The following is a 24928-nucleotide window of genomic DNA, read 5'->3' as shown; positions in this document are numbered from 1 at the left end:
CTCCAATTTCTTGTTTGCTTACAATTTAATTTTTGTAGTTCTTTGCTAACCAACCACACAACAAGATCTCCTCTCTGTCGTCGCCTCTTTTCTTCTCCGATCAGTGACGCAGGTTTGTAGTCCTCTGCTGCTACTCTCTCCGACCACCGGCATCTCGCCGGTGGTTTGGATTTTTCTTGCTTTCCGTTCTTAATAAGGTACTCTCTGTCCTTCTTCCTTTTCCAACGTTTTGTGGGTGACACTGTCTTCTCAGGCTACATCTCCGACATCCAGGTGACGAATCTGAGCTTTTCTTGCTCGGGTTCTGGGTGTTTCGGGTGTGTTTGGGTTGGATGGTGTTGCTTACATCGTCTAGTACTCCCTCCTTCCCTCGCCGTCGTGGTGTCTCCTCTGTTGGGGTGGTAGGCGACGAGTTCCGGTGGAACTCTACTTCCCTTTTTGTTTGGTTGGACGTTGTGTTTGGAGGGGGTTTGGAGGTGGTGACGGTGGTGCGTGTGTTATGTGTGAAATCCGGTGGTTTCCGGTGGTCTTTTGCCGCCGGCGGTGATAGGTGGTGGTGGCTACTGTTGGTGACTTTAGGTGGTTGTCACGGTAGCGGCTGGTTTTCAGGTGGCCGCGGACGGTGGCTTATGGTGGTGGGTTGCGGTTGGTATACTCTAGGTGGTGCTAGGGTTTGCTTGTTGTAATCGGCCACTGTTTGTCGTCCTTTTGGGACCGGGGGTTTGTAAATGTCGTTTAGAAAATGGGCAAAGATGACTGGTTCCTTCATGGTTTGATTCGGCTCTTGGTTCTGATCGGTAGTTGCGGGTTTGGTTCACTCATTCCATTTTTCTCGTCGTCGGGTCTTTTTGGGGTTCGATGTTGTTGCCGGCGTTGTTGACTTAGTTGACTTCGGTAAATAGGCCTCGGGTTAGGTGTTCTTGGGTTGCCCGGTGAATGGATTGGATTTGCGATTCTGAGAAGTGCTGTTGCGGGGTTAAATACGGGATCGGGTTTATGTGTGTGTTTTAGGCTTAGGTTTGGTGGGTTGTGTTTGTGTAATTTTTCAGTTGTAATACTTGTAATGCTTATGTGTCGTTCATATTGTTTAGAACGAACATCGTTTCTCTAGAGATCGTTACGATCTGTTTAAATGTACCACCGGAACCTCGGTTCTTTTATATATATATATATATATATATATATATATATATATATATATATATATATATATATATATATATATATATATATATATACATATTAATATTTTTGCCAAAAAAAAAAAAAGAGATAACCAAAACTTGTATAATAATCTAATGTTTCTACATTCGTTTTCAAGCTTCATTCATATACACACCATTCTGATTCACCACTCGTAAAATCCTCGCAACCAAACCGATCAATAATCACACAAACTTCTCGCCAGGCAGATACGAAGGAGACGATCCACCATCAATCTGCGCTTTTTTCCTCTGAAAGATCCCACTCAAGTTACTACCAAGAACTTTTTTCGTCTTCTGTTTCTGCGGCGGACTCCGCCCGTTAACAGGAGACGAAAAATTCGACAACGTTTGCTGCATTTGCGTTTCTTGTAGTATCAGAGCCGCTGCTTCTTCAGCTTTTTTCTGTTCCCTTTCCCTCCATCTTTTAAGCTCTCCTTCAACCGCTTTCTTCGCAGCTTCCGCCATGTCAGCACGTTTTAGTGCCGCTTCCGTTGTCGCTTTTATTTCATCAATCTCTTTTTCTGTCGCTTCGAGTCGTTTCACCGCTTCTTTTTCGCTCGATCTCACTGCTTCCACCTGCGCCATTGCTGCGTCGACTTTCATTACTGCTAACTTATCTGATTCTTCAACTTTTTTACTTAACGACTCGAATTCTTCACGAGAGATTGTAATTTTAGATCCCGATTCGGAAGTTGACGCGCGTGCAGCGTCGGTTTTTTCCGATATCAACTTTATTTCCTCGAGAGCTTTAGCTTCGGCTGTTTTCGCTTCATCGGCTTCCATTAACGCAATCTTTAGTTTACCTTCTACTTCTTTCAAATCAATTTCTAGGGTTTCCGCTTCTTTCTTCAAATTTTCAACTTTCTCATTCATATATTCCGATTCTCGTTTTGCATTTTCGGTCTCGTTGACCAACTGTTGAAAAGTCAACACCATTTCTTCACACGCACCTGTGACTTTAGCTTCTTCCAAAAGCGCTGCTTCGAACTCAATCTTGCTTTTCTGTAACTTATCATTCAAATCTCCAGCCGTTGACTCGGTTTCTGCTTCTTTTTCTTTCAATTCTTCGTGTTCCTTTTTCACGTTATCGAGCTCGATCTTCAAAGACTCCAACAACTTTTTCAACAAGCTTTCTTCTTCACCCAATTTCTGCAACGAATCTTTAGCACCATCAAGCTCAGCTGTCACGTTTTTTAACGAATCAAGTTCTGAAGCCCTCGCATTATCCATTTCCGTCTGCAATCTTTTGATTTCAGATGCCGTTTCAGCAAATTTGGTTTCAAGATCTTTCGACATTTCAGAATCCACCTGTTTACGTAAAGCAATCAACTTTTTAGCAGACTCTTCAACGGCAGCTTTGTGCTCGAGTCTTTGAACGTTTTTCTCAGCGAATATCTGTTCCTGTTCTTTTTGTGCTTCCATTGTTGCCATCTTCACTTGCTCGCTAATTTCTTTAACAGACAAAATCTCTTTTAATATCTCATCACCTCGATCCAAATTCATCTTTTTCGCAAGCTCAGTTTCTGTTTCTTGCTCAATTGCAGCGGTTTTTTCTTCCGTGGCTGCCTCACAATCAAGACGCATTCGTCTTAATTCTTGTTTAGCAGCATCAAGTTCAGTAAACACAACAGTGTATTGCTCTTTCGTGTTTTCCAAATCTTGTTTCAAAAGACCGTTAGAATTTGTATCTCCAATTTCAAGATGCTTAGCCTGATTCGTTGCGGTTTCTGTCGCTTTAATTGCTGTCTCTTTTGCCTCGTTAATGATCTCGAGCTTCTTGTTCAGATCTTCAACAGTACTTTTAGCTCGTTCGAGCTCCGTAAGTGCTCCGTTTTTTGCAGTTTCAGCATTCTTCAACTGTTCCTTTAACTTATCAAGCTCTTTTTGTGCCAAATGGAGCTTTGTTTCATTCACCAACACCCTCTACATTCATAAATAAACACGTTTTTGGATTTGTAATATTTTACATTGAACAAATCAAAATTTATAGTAAAACACCAAATCATACTACAGGAAACAATATTCCCCTTTTTTGTTGAATAAAAATGTAAAAAATTCAAAATTTCACGAAATTATGACATAAGATGATTGAAAAGGACAATTCTCAATAAAGAAACCATCAGTGTTAAAAATGCAAATCTGAACATTCCGTTGATAACATCGAAAGGCAAAAACAAGGAACTACGTACCTCAGCAGATTGAGGCTTTACTTTGTTGATGGTGAGTTTTTCACCGGACAAAAAAGCGCGTTCACCGAAAAGATTGACAGCGTCCTTGACGGATTGGAACGGTGCCCTGGTATCGATCTCTCCAACCTCCACTTTTGAAGAATCAGCTTTGCTCTGACGGTCTTTCGCCACCATACTGTTTATCAACGTGAAAAAGAAAGGCAATAATTATATTGAAATCAGAGTTAATGAATCGTTTAACAGGTACTAGAATAACAAGTATTTACGGTCCAAATTTTTAAAAGTCACTCGTTTCGTGAGATTATAGTGTTGATTACCCGATGATAAACAAGACTTCCTAAAATTCTCGAGCACAAATCCTAGGAGGAAAGTCATTTAAAAAAGCTTGTTAATATCATTTCATCCCGTGCTACGTTACATAAATTAACTTATCCGTTTCTCGTTAATGGGACCTACAATTCTGGCCAGGTAACATAAGTGGGACCCACAATGTGGGAAAATTAAATGGCTCAAAGTGATGTATATTACAATCCTAATAATAGAGCATCATTGTCATGGAATTTTCTTCAAAATCTAAACGCGTTCATTCTCAATTATACATACAGAAACCATACGCTATCAACATTCCTGAACAAGAATCCATCTTTTGAAGCACAATTTTAAGTCACTTATAACATTTTGTTCATATTTACGTCGAACGATATAACCAAACAATCGTAGGTAATATCAATCTGAAATTACCCAAATATACCAGCTCAACCACAAAAAGCAGAACCTCAAAAAGTCAAACTTAAAAGCATCAATACAACATCAGATAGCAAGAAACTAACAAAGAATTAAGCATTCCAAATCAACATTTTCGACTTACAGAAACATATTCCTATACTGTATACATAATTAAAAAACAAATAAGAAAGTCATGTAGAACCCTTACCTGATTAATTAGAAAAAGTATCTTCAGTCAAACTAATTGTCAGTAATAATCTAGTATGCTCAACAACCCTGAAAAGTTAAAAAGAAATAAAAATAAACACAACCATATCAACATCTGAAAATAAGAATATTTTTAATATTTCAGCTCAATATATGTATCAAAAAAGGTAATCCAATCAAGTAAGAATAATTACATACAACAAGCAAGCCACCTAAACTTGAAATTTTCATCAACATGATAAAATCATTAAAAACAAAAACTTTAAAAAAAAAACACAAGAAAACAAAAAAGGGTATGATTATATGAACCCTAGGAGTGTCATATGGGTTAGAAATACAAGAATACAACAAGTGTGTAATAAAAGTACAAAACACATGCATGATCAATAACACTAGATTAATCATCCAAGAAAAAGCACAAACCTTTATGATTCTACAAATCTAAACCACCCCAGAAAAATAATATCATACGATTGTTGTAGAAGCCTACAGGATCAATAAAAATCAAAACTTGCAGCGAAAAACAGACAAAAAGATGATTTTTATAAACACCCAATAAATAAAAGAAAGAACAGAAAAAAGGTAAGGGAATAGAGGGATTACCAAAGAGGAATCAAAGGGTTTGATAGCAGATGAAAGAAAACAACAAAAAATTTGGGTTTGAATGTTACAAAAAAGTCAGATATAAAGAGAGAGAAATGGAGTGGAAATTTGGAAAATAAGAATTAAACAAATCAGTGAGAGGGAGCCAAGTGAGGTTAAATTATATTTTTATAAAATTAAAAAAATGAAATATTTAATACCATATACGCATTGTAACACCACTTCGAAGGTTGAAAATCGGATGTCAATCTACATCTACAGTCAAACACAAAAGCAAAACTAAATCGCTATCTCTATTTATCATCGTTCGTCTAAATCTCATATATAATTATAATTATTTTTCTGTTGTACGATGATATATAGCGTTTTCTTTTAACTCTTTTCTTTTTAGACAGCTTCATACCCGTGTCCCCAAATGTAACATCGTTGAATTTTTTTCGGTAGATTGCTTAGGGATGGCAAAAAAGCCAAACTGAAATCCCATATTTTGGGTCAGGTAAGTGGGTTTAGGGCTGGATATGAGATGGTTTTTGATTTTTTTGCGGGTTGGGGTCGGGGAATGGTTTAAGACACAAATCCAATTATCCGGTTCGTACCCGAAAAAAGACCAGAATATGTATACATGGTCTTTAAACCCGATTACTCGACCCGTATACCCGATTACCCAGCTATTATACTTGAAAAAAGACTCGGTTATTTGCGTAAAAACCCATTTACCCGATATTCGTAAGTAAATTGGGACCCGAATACCCTTGAGAAAACCGTTTACCCTATAGTTAGTAACTAAATGGAAACCCGACAGTTCGGGTCCGGATTTACGGCGGACTTTTTAATCAGATTCGGATCTAGAATTACCTAAACTCGGCACAAACACGCATCGATGTCATCCTATTTTTGATACATGTACCATACTAGCTGTTAATGCACATTTATGGTGGATGTTTAATAAAAAAACATGGTTGATATATCGATAAGGGCACTATAATGCATTTTGCAAACATTACTAGTTTTTAGATTTCGGTTAGTGTAATGTCAATTAATTAATGTATACTCCCTTCCTCTCACAAATGGTATCCTCCAAAAAAAAAAAAAAAAAAAAAATTTGAATTTACGATATATTATTAAAATGTCTATTTTGTACTTTATTTAATATGTTATTCGAATTGATTTTTTCCTTAACAAATTAAGTGAGAATAAATTATGAGTAAAATGTTTTTGCTTACTTTCATATTTAAAAATGGTACAATGAGAGTTTTAATGATTTTTTAGTGTTATTTTAAGTAAAAGACATTTTACTTGAAACATATCTAAATAGTAATGTGAACTTTTTTATGTAACGACGGAAGTATTATTCACAAATTAAGAATCATCTCTATCTAGCATGATCAAAATATGAGGTGAACACTCACTTTAAACATTTAAAATTAATATGAAAAGACATATATTGAGACGAACGTGTTAGTTTCGAAGATCATGAAAAATTAGTAGTATGATTATATCATTTTTCTACTATTTGAGGTAATAAAATACGGCTTGAAGTTGATGTTGTGAATTTGACAAGAAAGTACGGAGTAATAAATAAATTATTATACAACGAATTATAAGAAAGTCTTTTAAGTTTTTTATAGTTTAGTTACATATTCCTCATTACTATATGGCAATCAGACGACCTCACAAACGCATCAACGAACACGGATCATATCAACTGAGTTGGTCTCTAAACATTAGGGTAGTGTTCGGATTAGCTTATCAGATGAGCTTATGACTTGAGTTTATCGTAATAAACTATTTCGGATTGTTTAGACAAGCATATTTTAAGAAGATTATAGTGATTTTAGGCACAAATAAGCCATTCATTAGCATGGCAAATTCAGATAACATTAAAGTTTCCGATAAATCGATAATACAATCAAAGCAATCGATCGAAACAACTACACATGATCCTTGCATTTGATTTATAACATAAAAAACACACACAAAAGGCGCAAGGAACTCCAAAAATCTGTAATACAGACACATTTGAAAGTCTTCCTTTTTCACATTTCCCCTCCCCATCAAGAAGACTCACCATTCTGTAACACACAAGATGAAACTATAAATTGGTGGGGCCAAGCTGGACCAGTACCGGAACACTTGTTAGCCCGGGTACCGACCATGTCAGGACTCCGTATGAGGTTCTTGCATGCAGCAAAACCATTTCTTCTGCAAATCAAAAAGGTGAAAACGGACGGTCAAAAGTTAGTATTGTTAAGAAACTACCATCGTTTGAAACCATCACAAGATAGCCCAGTGGTTGAGGCCCTAAGTTCCTTGCAAGAGGTCTCAGATTCGAATCCTATCTAGGACGAATATTTTATAGTGGCAAGGAAAGGGTTAAAACCAGTCAGGGAGTAATCCTGTTGGGCTTGCGTACATCGGAGTATGGGTTTGGATTACTCGCCCTTCACCATCATTTGATGTGAAGTCGCACGCAAAGTGCTCATTGGTCGATCGATGGATCAGTACAATCTTTAAGTTGAGATTCAAGTGACTTTGGATACACTAACATATCATTTCATCAACAATACAACAACACAACAACAAAAGAAACCCAATCCTGCCATATGAGCATATCACATTATCAATCTGTTCAAAATAAATTTGCCAAGTGACAAAATCATTATTACGAATCAAGAAAACGAGATTTTTGATAGGCTACAAGATTGTTAGATAGTATAGTGTATTGACTCGTAAACAAAATGCAATCCTTTCAAACACCCATTAAAGGAAAGCTATAAACATTTAAGGGAAATGAAAAATTACCAAGCAAAAACATCAACCACACAACCCATTTATACTGCTGCTAAATTATTAAAAATGATGCAAATTAATGAAATTAAGGTTTGTTTTCCAGACTTAATATAATCAATACAGAGCCCTTTACTTTCTAATGACAGGTTATACTAAATTTACATTTTTGTAGTAAATTCCGCACATATATCAAGCACAATGTCTAGATTTACATCTTCGTAACTGCTATAGGTCTACGTTTACAGAGGCCCGATTGTCCTAATCCCTCTATTCACACTAGATAAAAGTTGACAACTACATAGAACTTAAAACAGGGACAAAAATATTGCTTCCATCCTAATGCAACGCTGATTATCAAAATATTATAAACAGTGTTATTAATTACTATTACTATAGCCAAGATACAATCTGGACAAAGAGGTTTCAGCACACAATCATTAAAATGTTTAAACAACAAACTAAAGAACAAAATCCAGCTAGCAGGCAAATATTAAAGGGCCACTTACAGCTGGAAGTTTCTTTACAGGTGCAGCAGCAGCACGCTTAAAACCAGGATCAGTATTTGATGGTGAGTCTGTTTTACCACCCGTCTTCTTCTCATCCCTCGCTTTATTAAATATTACAGTAAAACCCTCAGCAGAAGCTGGATCATTTACATCCCAATCCCCAAACTTCGGCAATGGTCTACCCTTCTCTTCCTACCATAGCACACAGACTAAACTTTATACAACAACTGTCAAATAATCGAGCTTTTTTTCGTTTTACAAATCAGAACATCATCATATACACAATTAACAATAGGAAATATATAACATGAGATGTACTTCACACAAACATACAAACTCATTGTGAAATATAAAAAAGTTGTGATCACAATTGAATGAATGATTAGTCTAGTTAGCACCAACAATCTTTTGATCTTAATTTTATAAAAAGTTCATCTTTTTCATCAAAATCAACAACTGACCACAACCTACATCCATGATCTTTCAAATTCTAAACGTGTAAGGAAGATTAACGAAAAAATAAATAAATACTAAACTAATAAACCCTACAAATGTCAAATTACGTAATAATTTGAATGATCAATAGGCTATGCTAAAACCCCTAATTTTTCAATTAGTTTTCTGAGAAGTAGAAAATCATAATCAACAAGCAATCAAACAATCAAATTGAATGATTTCAGCGCGAAACAAACATAAAATCAACCTAGCGATCGATCTATAAAGAACAATCATTATAAACATGAGAAATTAAAATACAAATAATGAAAAGTAATAGTTCAATTTTATTGAATAAAGGAAAAGATTTGATACTTACAGACATAGAATTTATATTTGAAGAAGATATATAACAGTGTATGTATGATTCGCTGTGTGTCTGAGAGAGAGAGAGAGAGAGAGAGAGAGAGAGAGAGAGAGAGATTTTTTATGAGGAACAATAATAATAATACGGAGTTACGACGGAAAAAGGAAGATGATTGTAACCGAAGGGTTTTTTTTTTATTTTTTTTTTATTTTTTATGGTAACATGGTATCTAACATTTTTTGTAAGTGACTAATTCCACGGCGACTACCCGCTTTACCAGTAGCCCGGAGTCATTGCATGCGAACCTCCGTGGCCGGAGAATAACTTTGTGGGTGCAAGGAATCGAACCCAGGGCGACTACCCGCTTTGCGAGCAGCCCGGAGTCATTGCAGGCGAACCTCCGTGTGACCATGAGGGAGAATAACTTTGTGGGTGCAATTAATCGAACCCTTCACCTCCACATTGAAAGGTCAGAGTCTTACCACGCCACCACCACCCTCATGGTTTATAACCCTAATCTTTTCATTATAAATTAAAGGAAGATTATATCTAAAGAGTGTGTTGACTATTTTACATGTATAAACAATTTTTGCACTGTAAAAATTTTTTAATGATAATTTTTAGATTTTTTTTTGTTTAAAAAATGTTTTTGAAAGAAATAGAATGTGTTAAAAGAATTAAAAAGTGAAGAATTTGGAATTGATAAATTTCATATAACGTGAAAAATGTGTTTTGTATTGACATGTATTTGAATTGAATTCCATTTTATAAAATAACTAAAATGTTATACAAAAACTTTTACGTTTTCATTTTTCATTTTCAGACTCGCGATTCGGTTTTCGGTTTCCAGATTCGTGAATTGAAAACGCAATCCAAAAACAAGAATCGAAAACGCGCGCTGAACGTCAAAAATGCCTGCTCAACAAGCGAGTCGAAATGTACGTAAAATATTACTCCGTACAATATTGGAATGAATTAAAAGTCATCAACATCTCGAATAAATAAGCATTCTATAGATTAAGGAATCTCAAGATTCCAAGATATTAAATTCCTTCTAGAATATGTAAATCAAACAGAACAGTCTGAGGAATTCAATTTCAATTTCATCAAATTTCTTTGGATTTCGTGAATCAAATGGAACTTTAGAGTTGTTATTAGAAAAATCCATTTTTTTCTTAATCCACAATTTACAGATGATTTATAATAATATTTATTTATTCAAAGTAAACAAACTAATTACACTAACCTAAACATCCTAAATATTATTTCATTATTACACTGTTCTCTTGTATACTAAAAGACATTGTCGTTTGAATTGTGTGGATTGCCGTTTTGATTCATGAGTTCACACCTTGCTTATTAATGGCTATTATCACTATTTTTTTCCTTCTTTTTAAACGATGAGTTTGTTTTTCCTTATTGTTCTTTTTTCTTTTACTAAATTATTAGCTTTTTATTTTTGTTCTCTTTTTATCAATTTAAAGAAGTATATGTTTGCCGTATATAGGTAAATTCCAAACATGTATTTATTTGTACGCTTTTCATCAAATATTATTTAACACAAATAAGATATTTAGAGTCAAAATTGAGATTATTACGTTACTCTAACTATGGAAACTTTAATGTCAATAAACTTAACATATATATCGTTCTTATAATCTTCGAAATTTTCAATGTAACAACTCGCTCGCAGCAACACGCAGATTGTTAGTGGTTAATTCATATTCCTAAATCATGAACTTGATGACAAAGTCGGCTTGGACACCGTGTTGGACTTGAGGACTAAGTAGTATCTTGGAGACTGTGTTTTGTCCATGAAAAACCAAGTCAACCTTGGATATCGATTTGAGCTTGGTGACCAAGTGATACTTGATGACCAAGTTGGAGTTGATTATAAAAGGTGGTCATGCCTTCATTCTCAACTCGCCAGTTACAAACAATGCAATTATAAGATTTAGTGAGAATCGTTGTAAGAGTGTATTGGGTTTAAGAGATGATTGTTAGATAGCGGTCTATGTCATTGTTACAATTTGTGATATAGTGTGCTATCGGGTCTGTGTCATTGTACAAATTTGTGATATAGTGTATTTCTCTCTTTGGAGGTCCGTGATTTTTCTTCTGTTTTGAAGTTTCCACGTTAAATCTTGTGTTGTGGATTGTTCTTATTTCTTTACCGTTTATCATTGGGCTGGCTGGCTGGTGAGAATTAGTGAGGCCGTAAATTCCCAACAACTAGTATCAGAGCATCATTGGGCTGGCTGGATGTGTTGATTCAGTCTTATTTACACAAGGCGTTGAAAGGTAAACCCACCTTTCTGTCCGGCGTTGATTCTAGCAGAACCAGTAAGTTTGATGAAACGACTCGTCCATATTATTATAAACTCGGTACGTTATTCATTGGTCCCATAGCGAGGTATTTTACCTCTATATGATACGTTTTAGAAAAATATTGCATTCGTTTCATAAAAAGCACACAATTATAATACATAATGCATGTTTTAAACAAGTGGGCGATTATTTAAGAAATAATCCCCATGATACATCGATTACCAAATACTACACACATGACATAACAGTCGAATATAATACATGACAAAGGTTTTATTGAATGCAACACTTCATTTAAACAAAAGCATGAGACTCCATGCACAGCTTGCTCAGATAATGCAACAGCGGAAGACCTTTCTTAAGGACCTGAGAATAAACATGTTTAAACAGTCAACATAAAGGTTGGTGAGATATATAGGTTTAGCATCGATATAAATATAGACCACAAGATTTCGTAGTTATAAATATATGTACACTCGCAAGTGTATAAAAGTATTCTATAAGTTGTTGAGCGCTTCGGTAACCATACTTAACCATTAATGTAGCATATTTCCTTTATTATGAAATCTCCCTACACTGTACCAAGTGTAGTAAAAACGAAGTACTATGCAACCGTTTACGATACTAGAGCGACTAGCCCGGTTGGGGTTGTCAAACCCGATAGATCTATCAATAGGATTCGTGCTTACATGTTCTTACAACATGTAAATATTAGTTACCAAGCTATTAGGGAAGATATGCAAGGTGTTACAACTAAACGTAGAATATATTTTAAGTACTTGTGTCCATAGCGTAAAACATAAAATGCATGTATTCTCATCCCAAAATATTTTTAGAGTTTAAAAATGGGACTATATACTCACAGTAGTAAAAGTATATTCATAATAAGTTTTCAACTTATTAAAAATATGACCGTCGTCCTTGGATTCACGAACCTATAACAATAATAACGATTCAGATAATAATACGACATATGAATAAAATAAAGCAAGTTCATAGAATACTTATATAATAATTTTTAATATTTTATGTTAGTAGTCCTTTGTTAGTAGTCCAAAATAGTCCGAAAAGTCCAACAGTCCAATAATCGGTGTGTGTATATATATATATATATATATATATATATATATATATATATATATATATATATATATATATATATATATATATATATATATATATATATATATATATATATATATATATAATCTTAGAATTACCCAACGATGTATTGTATACGTATTGTCTTTGCATCAACTCATAGACGTATTGTATACATATTATCTTAGAATTAACTAAGACGTATTGTGTACGTATTGTCTTAGGATTTATCAAAACGTATTGTATACTTATTGTGTTTGGACGTACCAAGAATATTATGATACATATATACAATCACAGAATTAACCAAGATTATAATATTTTGTTATACTACTGATAACATGTCCAAATATATATAGGATATAGGAAAATTTAACAAGGATATGGTTAATATAGTTTTTATAATATAAATTTCGTCCATACAACGTTAATTTTACCAAATTTTGTTTTGCTCGCCAAATATTCATTACAACTCTGTTTAAAGTGAATCAAATTGCTATGGATTCATTAAGAAGTAAATTTTACAAAACCAATTCTAAAATTTCATCCCAAGTAGTAATTTTTGGAAAAATTCCGGCATCCACCCAATATATGATTTTTGATAAAATACTTCCACTTTGTCTAAAATCATGAAAAAAATACTGGAAGTCTTATTTACATATACTAACATATTTTCAAAGTCTTAGCCTCGAACTCAAAGTCTAAGATAGGTTTTTAATTCCCAACCCAAAACAGCCCGCTTTTTACCGAATGGAGATTAAAGGATATATGTTAAGTTTCAAGGTGTTCTTCATATGTACAAGTTATAAGTTCTTATATTAACTTAATATAACATCATAATATATATAAATAAGTGTTATTAGATTTAAGTTAGAAAGATTAGATTAGTTTTTCAAACAAGCTTGGTGTTCACCAAAACAAGTTCTAGTTTTTACAAGTTTTATAAGTATAATAAGATAGCAACTATACAAGGAATTGAACAAGGATTTTGAGAAGTATTTTACCTTGATTATGAAGAGAAAAGTTACTGAGATTAAAGTATGATATGAGAGCATTCAAGTGTGTGTTTTTAGTTTAAGAAAATGTGGAGTAAAAATGAGTTAAAATGGTCCTTATTTATAAGCTTATAATTTTAGCTTTTAGTGAAAATATCTAAGATAAGTTAAATTGTATTAAGTCATGCATGACATATTAAATTGATTAGGTCATGGATGACATATTACACAAATAATTGCAGATTTCTATTGGTATATACCAATAGTAAATACTTCTAGAAGCTGTGTATAATACGGGTAAAAATACCGTATGAATGCGAGTAGAATTCTTTGAGAAAATTGAACGAAAATACTAGTATAGCTATCCTTTATATGTATTGGTATATTATAAAGTGTATTCAATACTTGTAAGGATGTATTTACACTCGTAATACATTATATGTAAATACATTTTAACATAAGTTAATTACGTCGTTTAAATAGTAATATATATATTGTTTGAAAACTCTTTAAATTAGTAGTATGAAAATATATATATATAATACTTTGTTAATATACTTAATGAGATATTTAATTATCATATTTTCAAGTTAAATATATATAAATCCATATATATACACAATAATTAAACAATTAAATCAAGTTATGACGTTCGTGAATCGTCGGAATAAAAGGGTGACCAAAAGCTTGTGTAAAACTATTTTCGGAGGTTCAAGATTTATTAAAATTCATTGCTTATCAAGTCGGAATTATATAAAGATTAAGTTTAAATTTTGTCAGAAATTTTCGGGTCGTCACATTTGATGAGGAAGAATGGGATGATATGGATGTGAGGGCGGTAAGTGCGTTTCGTTTGTGTCCTGCAAAGAACGTACTTGATAATGTTCACGGGTTGTCAACGGCTAAGCAGCTTTGGGATAAGTTTGAGGAGTTGTACCAGGGCAATGGTATCTCAAATCGGTTGTGTCTTAAGGAACAGTTCCATACTCTGCGTATGGATAGAGGTTCAAAGATTTCAGATCATCTGAGCGTTATGAATGGCATCGTTTCTGAACTGGAGACTATTGGAGTAAAGGTGGATGATGAAGATAAACTACTTATTACAGTAACTCAAACCTACTCCAAACCTACTCTGATATTATCTTTGTCATCGTTCTATAAACTACTTACAGTAACTCAAACCTACTCCAAACATACAATTGACACTAACACATGAAGCAAACCAAAATCGTGTTTTCACATAGTAGTACGAATCAATAGATTCATCAAAAAATAAACCGCCTACTAGCATTAATGGCGTGAAACTTGTAGCCTTCTAAGTGTTAAAAATAAAAGAAGAAGCCTAAGATTCAAAAGGTTCATGGGGAAGAATTGAGGAAGTTTAACGTTGATGGAATATGACTTGTTTGCGAAGACCTGCTTGCAATGTATTTCGTATCACGTGTTTTATTCTTTTTTCTTATTAAATTGCCAATTAGGGATTGATTTTTAGTGTGGTGATTTTTTGTTTCTAGTGTTATTTTTAGTTGGGCAAATTTCGTGCCTCTAGTTGTAATCGTTTTGTGGTCATCCTTCGATGATTATTGTCCCCGAGTTTTATTTAAGTTCTAGTCTTTTTGCGAAAAAAAAGTGTTTCATAATATGGGATATACATTAAAATAAAAATAATTTGGTCCGACTTCCCATATGCTCAATTCATAACCTAATTGAACATTGCGTTTACTTCAAAGTTCAAACAAACAAATTAGTTATGAGTAGATTGAAATGTCCCGTTCTTATTGATTAAAAACGTTCCATATTAATTGATTTCGTTGCGAGGTTTTGACCTCTATATGAGACATTTTTCAAAGACTGCATTCATTTTTAAAACAAACCATAACCTTTATTTCATAAATAAAGGTTTAAAAAGCTTTACGTAGATTATCAAATAATGATAATCTAAAATATCCTGTTTACACACGACCATTACATAATGGTTTACAATACAAATATGTTACATCGAAATCAGTTTCTTGAATGCAGTTTTTACACAATATCATACAAACATGGACTCCAAATCTTGTCCTTATTTTAGTATGCAACAGCGGAAGCTCTTAGTATTCACCTGAGAATAAACATGCTTTAAACGTCAACAAAAATGTTGGTGAGTTATAGGTTTAACCTATATATATCAAATCGTAACAATAGACCACAAGATTTCATATTTCAATACACATCCCATACATAGAGATAAAAATCATTCATATGGTGAACACCTGGTAACCGACAATAACAAGATGCATATATAAGAATATCCCCATCATTCCGGGACACCCTTCGGATATGATATAAATTTCGAAGTACTAAAGCATCCGGTACTTTGGATGGGGTTTGTTAGGCTCAATAGATCTATCTTTAGGATTCGCGTCAATTAGGGTGTCTGTTCCCTAATTCTTAGATTATCAGACTTAATAAAAAAGGGGCATATTCGATTTCGATAATTCAACCATAGAATGTAGTTTCACGTACTTGTGTCTATTTTGTAAATCATTTATAAAACCTGCATGTATTCTCATCCCAAAAATATTAGATTTTAAAAGTGGGACTATAACTCACTTTCACAGATTTTTACTTCGTCGGGAAGTAAGACTTGGCCACTGGTTGATTCACGAACCTATAACAATATATACATATATATCAAAGTATGTTCAAAATATATTTACAACACTTTTAATATATTTTGATGTTTTAAGTTTATTAAGTCAGCTGTCCTCGTTAGTAACCTACAACTAGTTGTCCACAGTTAGATGTACAGAAATAAATCGATAAATATTATCTTGAATCAATCCACGACCCAGTGTATACGTATCTCAGTATTGATCACAACTCAAACTATATATATTTTGGAATCAACCTCAACCCTGTATAGCTAACTCCAACATTCACATATAGAGTGTCTATGGTTGTTCCGAAATATATATAGATGTGTCGACATGATAGGTCAAAACATTGTATACGTGTCTATGGTATCTCAAGATTACATAATATACAATACAAGTTGATTAAGTTATAGTTGGAATAGATTTGTTACCAATTTTCACGTAGCTAAAATGAGAAAAATTATCCAATCTTGTTTTACCCATAACTTCTTCATTTTAAATCCGTTTTGAGTGAATCAAATTGCTATGGTTTCATATTGAACTCTATTTTATGAATCTAAACAGAAAAAGTATAGGTTTATAGTCGGAAAAATAAGTTACAAGTCATTTTTGTAAAGGTAGTCATTTCAGTCGAAAGAACGACGTCTAGATGACCATTTTAGAAAACATACTTCCACTTTGAGTTTAACCATAATTTTTGGATATAGTTTCATGTTCATAATAAAAATCATTTTCTCAGAATAACAACTTTTAAATCAAAGTTTATCATAGTTTTTAATTAACTAACCCAAAACAGCCCGCGGTGTTACTACGACGGCGTAAATCCGGTTTTACGGTGTTTTTCGTGTTTCCAGGTTTTAAATCATTAAGTTAGCATATCATATAGATATAGAACATGTGTTTAGTTGATTTTAAAAGTCAAGTTAGAAGGATTAACTTTTGTTTGCGAACAAGTTTAGAATTAACTAAACTATGTTCTAGTGATTACAAGTTTAAACCTTCGAATAAGATAGCTTTATATGTATGAATTGAATGATGTTATGAACATCATTACTACCTTAATTTCCTTGGATAAACCTACTGGAAAAGAGAAAAATGGATCTAGCTTCAATGGATCCTTGGATGGCTCGAAGTTCTTGAAGCAGAATCATGACACGAAAACAAGTTCAAGTAAGATCATCACTTGAAATAAGATTGTTATAGTTACAGAAATTGAACCAAAGTTTGAATATGATTATTACCTTGTATTAGAATGATAACCTACTGTAAGAAACAAAGATTTCTTGAGGTTGGATGATCACCTTACAAGATTGGAAGTGAGCTAGCAAACTTGAAAGTATTCTTGATTTTATGAAACTAGAACTTTTGGAATTTATGAAGAACACTTAGAACTTGAAGATAGAACTTGAGAGAGATCAATTAGATGAAGAAAATTGAAGAATGAAAGTGTTTGTAGGTGTTTTTGGTCGTTGGTGTATGGATTAGATATAAAGGATATGTAATTTTGTTTTCATGTAAATAAGTCATGAATGATTACTCATATTTTTGTAATTTTATGAGATATTTCATGCTAGTTGCCAAATGATGGTTCCCACATGTGTTAGGTGACTCACATGGGCTGCTAAGAGCTGATCATTGGAGTGTAGATACCAATAGTACATACATCTAAAAGCTGTGTATTGTACGAGTACGAATACGGGTGCATACGAGTAGAATTGTTGATGAAACTGAACGAGGATGTAATTGTAAGCATTTTTGTTAAGTAGAAGTATTTTGATAAGTGTATTGAAGTCTTTCAAAAGTATATAAATACATATTAAAACACTACATGTATATACATTTTAACTGAGTCGTTAAGTCATCGTTAGTCGTTACATGTAAATGTTGTTTTGAAACCTTTAGGTTAACGATCTTGTTAAATGTTGTTAACCCAATGTTTATAATATCAAAAGAGATTTTAAATTATTATATTATCATGATATTATGATGTACGAATATCTCTTAATATGATATATATACATTAAATGTCGTTACAACGATAATCGTTACATATATGTCTCGTTTCAAAATTATTAAGTTAGTAGTCTTGTTTTTACATATGTAGTTCATTGTTAATATACTTAATGATATGTTTAATTATCATAATATAATGTTAACTATATATATAACCATATATATGTCATCATATAGTTTTTACAAGTTTTAACGTTCGTGAATCACCGGTCAACTTGGGTGGTCAATTGTCTATATGAAACCTATTTCAATTAATCAAGTCTTAACAAGTTTGATTGCTTAACATGTTGGAAATATTTAATCATGTAAATATCAATCTCAATTAATATATATAAACATGGAAAAGTTCGGGTCACTACAGTACCTACCCGTTAAATAAATTTCGTCCCGAAATTTTAAGCTGTTGAAGGTGTTGACGAATCTTCTGGAAATAGATGCGGGTATTTCTTCTTCATCTGATCTTCACGCTCCCAGGTGAACTCGGGTCCTCTATGAGCATTCCATCGAACCTTAACAATTGGTATCTTGTTTTGCTTAAGTCTTTTAACCTCACGATCCATTATTTCGACGGGTTCTTCGATGAATTGGAGTTTTTCGTTGATTTGGATTTCATCTAACGGAATAGTGAGATCTTCTTTAGCAAAACATTTCTTCAAATTCGAGACGTGGAAAGTGTTATGTACAGCCGCGAGTTGTTGAGGTAACTCAAGTCGGTAAGCTACTGGTCCGACACGATCAATAATCTTGAATGGTCCAATATACCTTGGATTTAATTTCCCTCGTTTACCAAATCGAACAACGCCTTTCCAAGGTGCAACTTTAAGCATGACCATCTCTCCAATTTCAAATTCCATATCTTTTCTTTTAATGTCAGCGTAGCTCTTTTGTCGACTTTGGGCGGTTTTCAACCGTTGTTGAATTTGGATGATCTTCTCGGTAGTTTCTTGTATAATCTCCGGACCCGTAATCTGTCTATCCCCCACTTCACTCCAACAAATCGGAGACCTGCACTTTCTACCATAAAGTGCTTCAAACGGCGCCATCTCAATGCTTGAATGGTAGCTGTTGTTGTAGGAAAATTCTGCTAATGGTAGATGTCGATCCCAACTGTTTCCAAAATCAATAACACATGCTCGTAGCATGTCTTCAAGCGTTTGTATCGTCCTTTCACTCTGCCCATCAGTTTGTGGATGATAGGCAGTACTCATGTCTAGACAAGTTCCTAATGCTTGCTGTAATGTCTGCCAGAATCTTGAAATAAATCTGCCATCCCTATCAGAGATAATAGAGATTGGTATTCCATGTCTGGAGACGACTTCCTTCAAATACAGTCGTGCTAACTTCTCCATCTTGTCATCTTCTCTTATTGGCAGGAAGTATGCTGATTTGGTGAGACGATCAACTATTACCCAAATAGTATCAAAACCACTTGCAGTCCTTGGCAATTTAGTGATGAAATCCATGGTAATGTTTTCCCATTTCCATTCCGGGATTTCGGGTTGTTGAAGTAGACCTGATGGTTTCTGATGCTCAGCTTTGACCTTAGAACACGTCAAACATTCTTCCACGTATTTAGCAACATCGGCTTTCATACCCGGCCACCAAAAATGTTTCTTGAGATCCTTGTACATCTTCCCCGTTCCAGCATGTATTGAGTATCTGGTTTTATGAGCTTCTCTAAGTACCATTTCTCTCATATCTCCAAATTTTGGTACCCAAATCCTTTCAGCCCTATACCGGGTTCCGTCTTCCCGAATATTAAGATGCTTCTCCGATCCTTTGGGTATTTCATCCTTTAAATTTCCCTCTTTTAAAACTCCTTGTTGCGCCTCCTTTATTTGAGTAGTAAGGTTATTATGAATCATTATATTCATAGATTTTACTCGAATGGGTTCTCTGTCCTTCCTGCTCAAGGCATCGGCTACCACATTTGCCTTCCCCGGGTGGTAACGAATCTCAAAGTCGTAATCATTCAATAATTCAATCCACCTACGCTGCCTCATATTCAGTTGTTTCTGATTAAATATGTGTTGAAGACTTTTGTGGTCGGTATATATAATACTTTTGACCCCATATAAGTAGTGCCTCCAAGTCTTTAATGCAAAAACAACCGCGCCTAATTCCAAATCATGCGTCGTATAATTTTGTTCATGAATCTTCAATTGTCTAGACGCATAAGCAATCACCTTCGTTCGTTGCATTAATACACAACCGAGACCTTGCTTTGATGCGTCACAATAAATCACAAAATCATCATTCCCTTCAGGCAATGACAATATAGGTGCCGTAGTTAGCTTTTTCTTCAATAACTGAAACGCTTTCTCTTGTTCATCATTCCATTCAAATTTCTTCCCTTTATGCGTTAATGCAGTCAAGGGTTTTGCTATTCTGGAAAAGTCTTGGATGAACCTTCTGTAGTAACCAGCTAGTCCTAAAAACTGGCGTATGTGTTTCGGAGTTTTCGGGATTTCCCACTTTTCAACAGTTTCTATCTTTGCCGGATCTACCTTAATACCTTCTTTGTTCACTATGTGACCGAGGAATTAAACTTCTTCCAACCAAAATGCACACTTTGAAAACTTAGCGTACAATTCTTCCTTTCTCAATACTTCTAACACCTTTCTCAAATGTTCACCGTGTTCTTGGTCATTCTTTGAGTAAATAAGTATGTCATCAATGAAAACAATGACAAACTTGTCAAGGTATGGTCCACACACTCGGTTCATAAGGTCCATGAACACAGCTGGTGCATTAGTTAAACCAAACGGCATGACCATAAACTCGTAATGACCGTAACGTGTTCTGAAAGCAGTCTTTGGAATATCATCTTCTTTCACCCGCATTTGATGATACCCGGAACGTAAGTCAATCTTTGAATAAACAGACGAGCCTTGTAGTTGATCAAATAAGTCGTCGATTCTCGGTAGTGGGTAGCGATTCTTGATGGTAAGTTTGTTCAACTCTCGGTAGTCGATACACAACCTAAATGTACCATCTTTCTTCTTGACAAACAAAACAGGAGCTCCCCACGGTGATGTGCTTGGTCGAATGAAACCACGCTTTAAAAGTTCTTGTAATTGGCTTTGCAGTTCTTTCATCTCGCTGGGTGCGAGTCTGTAAGGAGCACGAGCTATTGGTGCAGCTCCTGGTACAAGATCTATTTGAAATTCAACGGATCGATGTGGGGGTAATCCCGGTAATTCTTTCGAAAATACATCGGGAAATTGTTTTGCAATGGGAACATCATTGATGCTCTTTTCTTCAGTTTGTACTTTCTCGACGTGTGCTAGAACAGCATAACAACCTTTTCTTATTAGTTTTTGTGCCTTCAAATTACTAATAAGATGTAGTTTCGTGTTGCCCTTTTCTCCGTACACCATTAAGGGTTTTCCTTTTTCTCGTATAATGCGAATTGCATTTTTGTAACAAAAGATCTCTGCTTTCACTTCTTTCAACCAGTCCATACCGATTATCACATCAAAACTCCCTAACTCTACTGGTATCAAATCAATCTTAAATGTTTCGCTAACCAGTTTAATTTCTCGATTCCGACATATATTATCTGCTGAAATTAATTTACCATTTGCTAATTCGAGTAAAAATTTACTATCCAAAGGCGTCAATGGACAACTTAATTTAGCACAAAAATCTCTACTCATATAGCTTCTATCCGCACCCGAATCAAATAAAACGTAAGCAGATTTATTGTCAATAAGAAACGTACCCGTAACAAGCTCCGGGTCTTCCTGTGCCTCTGCTGCATTAATATTGAAAACTCTTCCGCGGCCTTGTCCATTCGTGTTCTCCTGGTTCGGGCAATTTCTAATAATGTGGCCCGGTTTTCCACATTTATAACAAACTACATTGGCATAACTTGCTCCGACACTACTTGCTCCGCCATTACTCGTTCCGACACCATTTGTTCCTTTCGTTCTATTAACCCCTGGTCCGTAGACCTCACACTTCACCGCGCTATGACCATTTCTTTTACACTTGTTGCAAAATTTGGTGCAGAACCCCGAGTGATACTTTTCACACCTTTGGCATAGCTGCTTCTGATTGTTGTTGTTGTTGCGGTTATTATTGTTGTTGGGATGATTGTTGTAGTTGCTGTTGTTGTTGTTGTTGTTGTTGTTGTTGTTGTTGGGCCGTTTGTTGTAGTTGCGATTGATGTTGCGATTGTTGGGATAATTGTTGCGATTATTGTTGTAATTGCTGTTGTTGTTGTATTGGTGATTCTTATCACCGGTTTTCTCCCACTTTCTTTTGACTTGCTTCACATTGGCCTCTTCAGCAGTCTGTTCTTTAATTCTTTCTTCAATCTGGTTCACTAGTTTGTGAGCCATTCTACATGCCTGTTGTATAGAAGCGGGCTCGTGTGAACTTATATCTTCTTGGATTCTTTCCGGTAATCCTTTCACAAACGCGTCGATCTTCTCTTCCTCATCTTCGAATGCTCCCGGACACAATAGGCACAATTCTGTGAATCGTCTTTCGTACTTGGTAATATCAAATCCTTGGGTTCGTAACCCTCTAAGTTCTGTCTTGAGCTTATTGACCTTGGTTCTGGGACGGTACTTCTCGTTCATCAAGTGCTTGAATGCTGACCACGGTAGTGCATACGCATCGTCTTGTCCCACTTGCTCTAGATAGGTATTCCACCATGTTAACGCATAACCTGTGAAGGTATGCGTAGCGTACTTCACTTTGTCCTCTTCAGTACACTTACTTATGGCAAACACCGATTCGACCTTCTCGGTCCACCGTTTCAATCCGATCGGTCCTTCGGTTCCATCAAATTCCAAAGGTTTGCAGGCAGTGAATTCTTTGTAGGTGCATCCTACACGATTTCCTGTACTGCTATATCCAAGGTTATTGTTGGTATGTAGCGCAGCCTGTACTGCGGCTATGTTTGAAGCTAGAAAAGTACGGAATTCCTCTTCATTCATATTCACGGTGTGTCGAGTAGTCGGTGCCATTTCCTTCAAAATAGTCAAATGGAACAAGTTAATCATACAGAATATTAAGAGTAGTTAATAGTATTTTGTAGCATAATATGAACTCATTTATAAAAGCTTTTTCTTCATATTAGCGTTTTATAAGTTTAAATTCGGGTAGTACCTACCCGTTAAGTTCATACTTAGTAGCTAATATACAATTCAACTACTACAATTCTATATGAAAAACTGATTATAATAATATTTCGCGTTCAAACTTTTATACAATATTTTACAAACTTACAATACCGCTTATTTTACATAAAGCATGAAATATAGCACACAATAACTTTGATACAAGATAGTTGTGAAGATAATTCTAGCTAGTACACAAGTCGTTCAGCAAAGGCAATAAAGACACGTAATTCATACGTCCAGAAACAAGTCATGCATTCTGGTTTTACTAGGACTACTTCCCATCCTTGGTCTTGTGGAACATAACCGTTATGGCCGTTGATAAGACAGCGTGTTGTAACGTCGTCAAAGGGACGAGGGATACGTAATGTCCAACAGTCCCGTAACAATCTAAAAACCTCATTTCTTACCCTAATTACCGACTCCGTCACTTGTGGAAACGTTTTGTTTAATAGTTGTAGCCCGATGTTCTTGTTCTCACTTTGGTGAGAAGTGAACATTACTAATCCGTAAGCATAACATGCTTCTTTATGTTGCATGTTAGCCGCTTTTTCTAAATCACGAAGTCCAATATTCGAATATATTGAGTCAAAATAATTTCTTAACCCGTTGCGTAAAATAGCATTTGGGTTCCCCGCAATATATGCGTCAAAGTAAACACATCGTAACTTATGCGTTTCCCAATGTGATATCCCCCATCTTTCAAATAAAAGTCTCTTATAAACCAAGACATTCTTGGAATGTTCTTCGAATGTCTTACAAACTGATCTCGCCTTAAATAGTTGTGCCGAAGAATTCTGACCGACTTTAGACAAGATTTCATCAATCATGTCTCCGGGTAGGTCTCTTAAAATATTGGGTTGTCTATCCATTTTGTGTTTTTATACTGTAAAATAGACAAGAGTTAGATTCATAAAAAAAATACTTATTAATACAAGCAATTTTTACATATATCATAAAGCATAAGCACACTATATTACATATATTACACCACACGAATACAACTATCTTATTCCGACTCGCTTGTTTCTTCTTCTTCGGTTTTGGTTCGTTTTGCCAAGTTTCTAGGGATATATAATTTTCCCCTAATACGAGCAGTCATTGTCCACATTGGTTTAGAAAAACCTGGTGGTTTAGAGGTTCCCGGGTCATTGTTACAACTTAAGGACTTCGGGGGTTGACGATACATATAAAGTTCATCGGGGTTGGAATTAGATTTCTCTATTTTTATGCCCTTTTCCTTATTATTTTCTTCTGCCTTTTTAAATTCAGTTGGGGTAATTTCTATAACATCATCGGAATTCTCGTCGGAATCCGATTCATCGGAGAATTGGTAATCCTCCCAATATTTTGCTTCCTTGGCGGAAACACCATTGACCATAATTAACCTTGGTCGGTTGGTTGAGGATTCTCTTTTACTTAACCGTTTTATTATTTCCCCCACCGGTTCTATTTCTTCATCCGGTTCCGATTCTTCTTCCGGTTCCGATTCTTCTTCCGGTTCCGACTCTTCTTCCGGTTCCTCTTCGGGAACTTGTGAATCAGTCCACGAATCATTCCAATTTACATTTGACTCTTCATTATTATTAGGTGAGTCAATGGGACTTGTTCTAGAGGTAGACATCTATCACATAATATCAAACACGATAAGAGATTAATATATCACATAATATTCATATGTTAAAAATATAT

At 34.8% G+C, this 24928-nt stretch overlaps 2 protein-coding genes across 5 annotated transcripts; both read right to left on the bottom strand.

The window, feature by feature from the left end:
• Positions 1-1288: 1288 nt before the first annotated feature.
• LOC139891226 (WEB family protein At5g55860-like) lies at positions 1289-5390 on the bottom strand. Of its 4 annotated transcripts, none has more exons than XM_071874173.1 (4): positions 5131-5390; positions 4329-4396; positions 3395-3569; positions 1289-3128 (listed from the first exon to the last, which is right to left on the bottom strand). In XM_071874173.1, the coding sequence occupies exons 3-4, from the start codon at positions 3566-3568 to the stop codon at positions 1389-1391; spliced, it is 1914 nt and encodes a 637-aa protein (XP_071730274.1). In that variant the 5' UTR covers position 3569; positions 4329-4396; positions 5131-5390; the 3' UTR covers positions 1289-1388. The 4 variants fall into 4 exon arrangements, with proteins under 4 accessions (XP_071730274.1, XP_071730271.1, XP_071730273.1 ...); XM_071874170.1 differs by lacking the exon at positions 5131-5390 and adding an exon at positions 4931-5052; XM_071874172.1 differs by lacking the exon at positions 5131-5390 and adding an exon at positions 4751-4869.
• A 1371-nt stretch (positions 5391-6761) lies between these two features.
• LOC139891225 (protein NOI4-like) lies at positions 6762-9197 on the bottom strand. The gene is made up of 3 exons (XM_071874169.1): positions 9041-9197; positions 8227-8418; positions 6762-7132 (listed from the first exon to the last, which is right to left on the bottom strand). Exons 1-3 carry the CDS (start codon positions 9044-9046, stop codon positions 7088-7090), a joined length of 243 nt encoding a protein of 80 aa, XP_071730270.1. The 5' UTR covers positions 9047-9197; the 3' UTR covers positions 6762-7087.
• Between the last annotated feature and the right edge of the window lie 15731 nt (positions 9198-24928).

The sequence above is a fragment of the Rutidosis leptorrhynchoides genome, chromosome 2 (assembly GCF_046630445.1).
Source record: "Rutidosis leptorrhynchoides isolate AG116_Rl617_1_P2 chromosome 2, CSIRO_AGI_Rlap_v1, whole genome shotgun sequence".
In the NCBI taxonomy this organism is placed as follows: domain Eukaryota; kingdom Viridiplantae; phylum Streptophyta; class Magnoliopsida; order Asterales; family Asteraceae; genus Rutidosis; species Rutidosis leptorrhynchoides.
The sequence above is the reverse complement of the archived record's forward strand: the minus strand, read 5'-3'. Positions and strand labels throughout refer to the sequence as shown.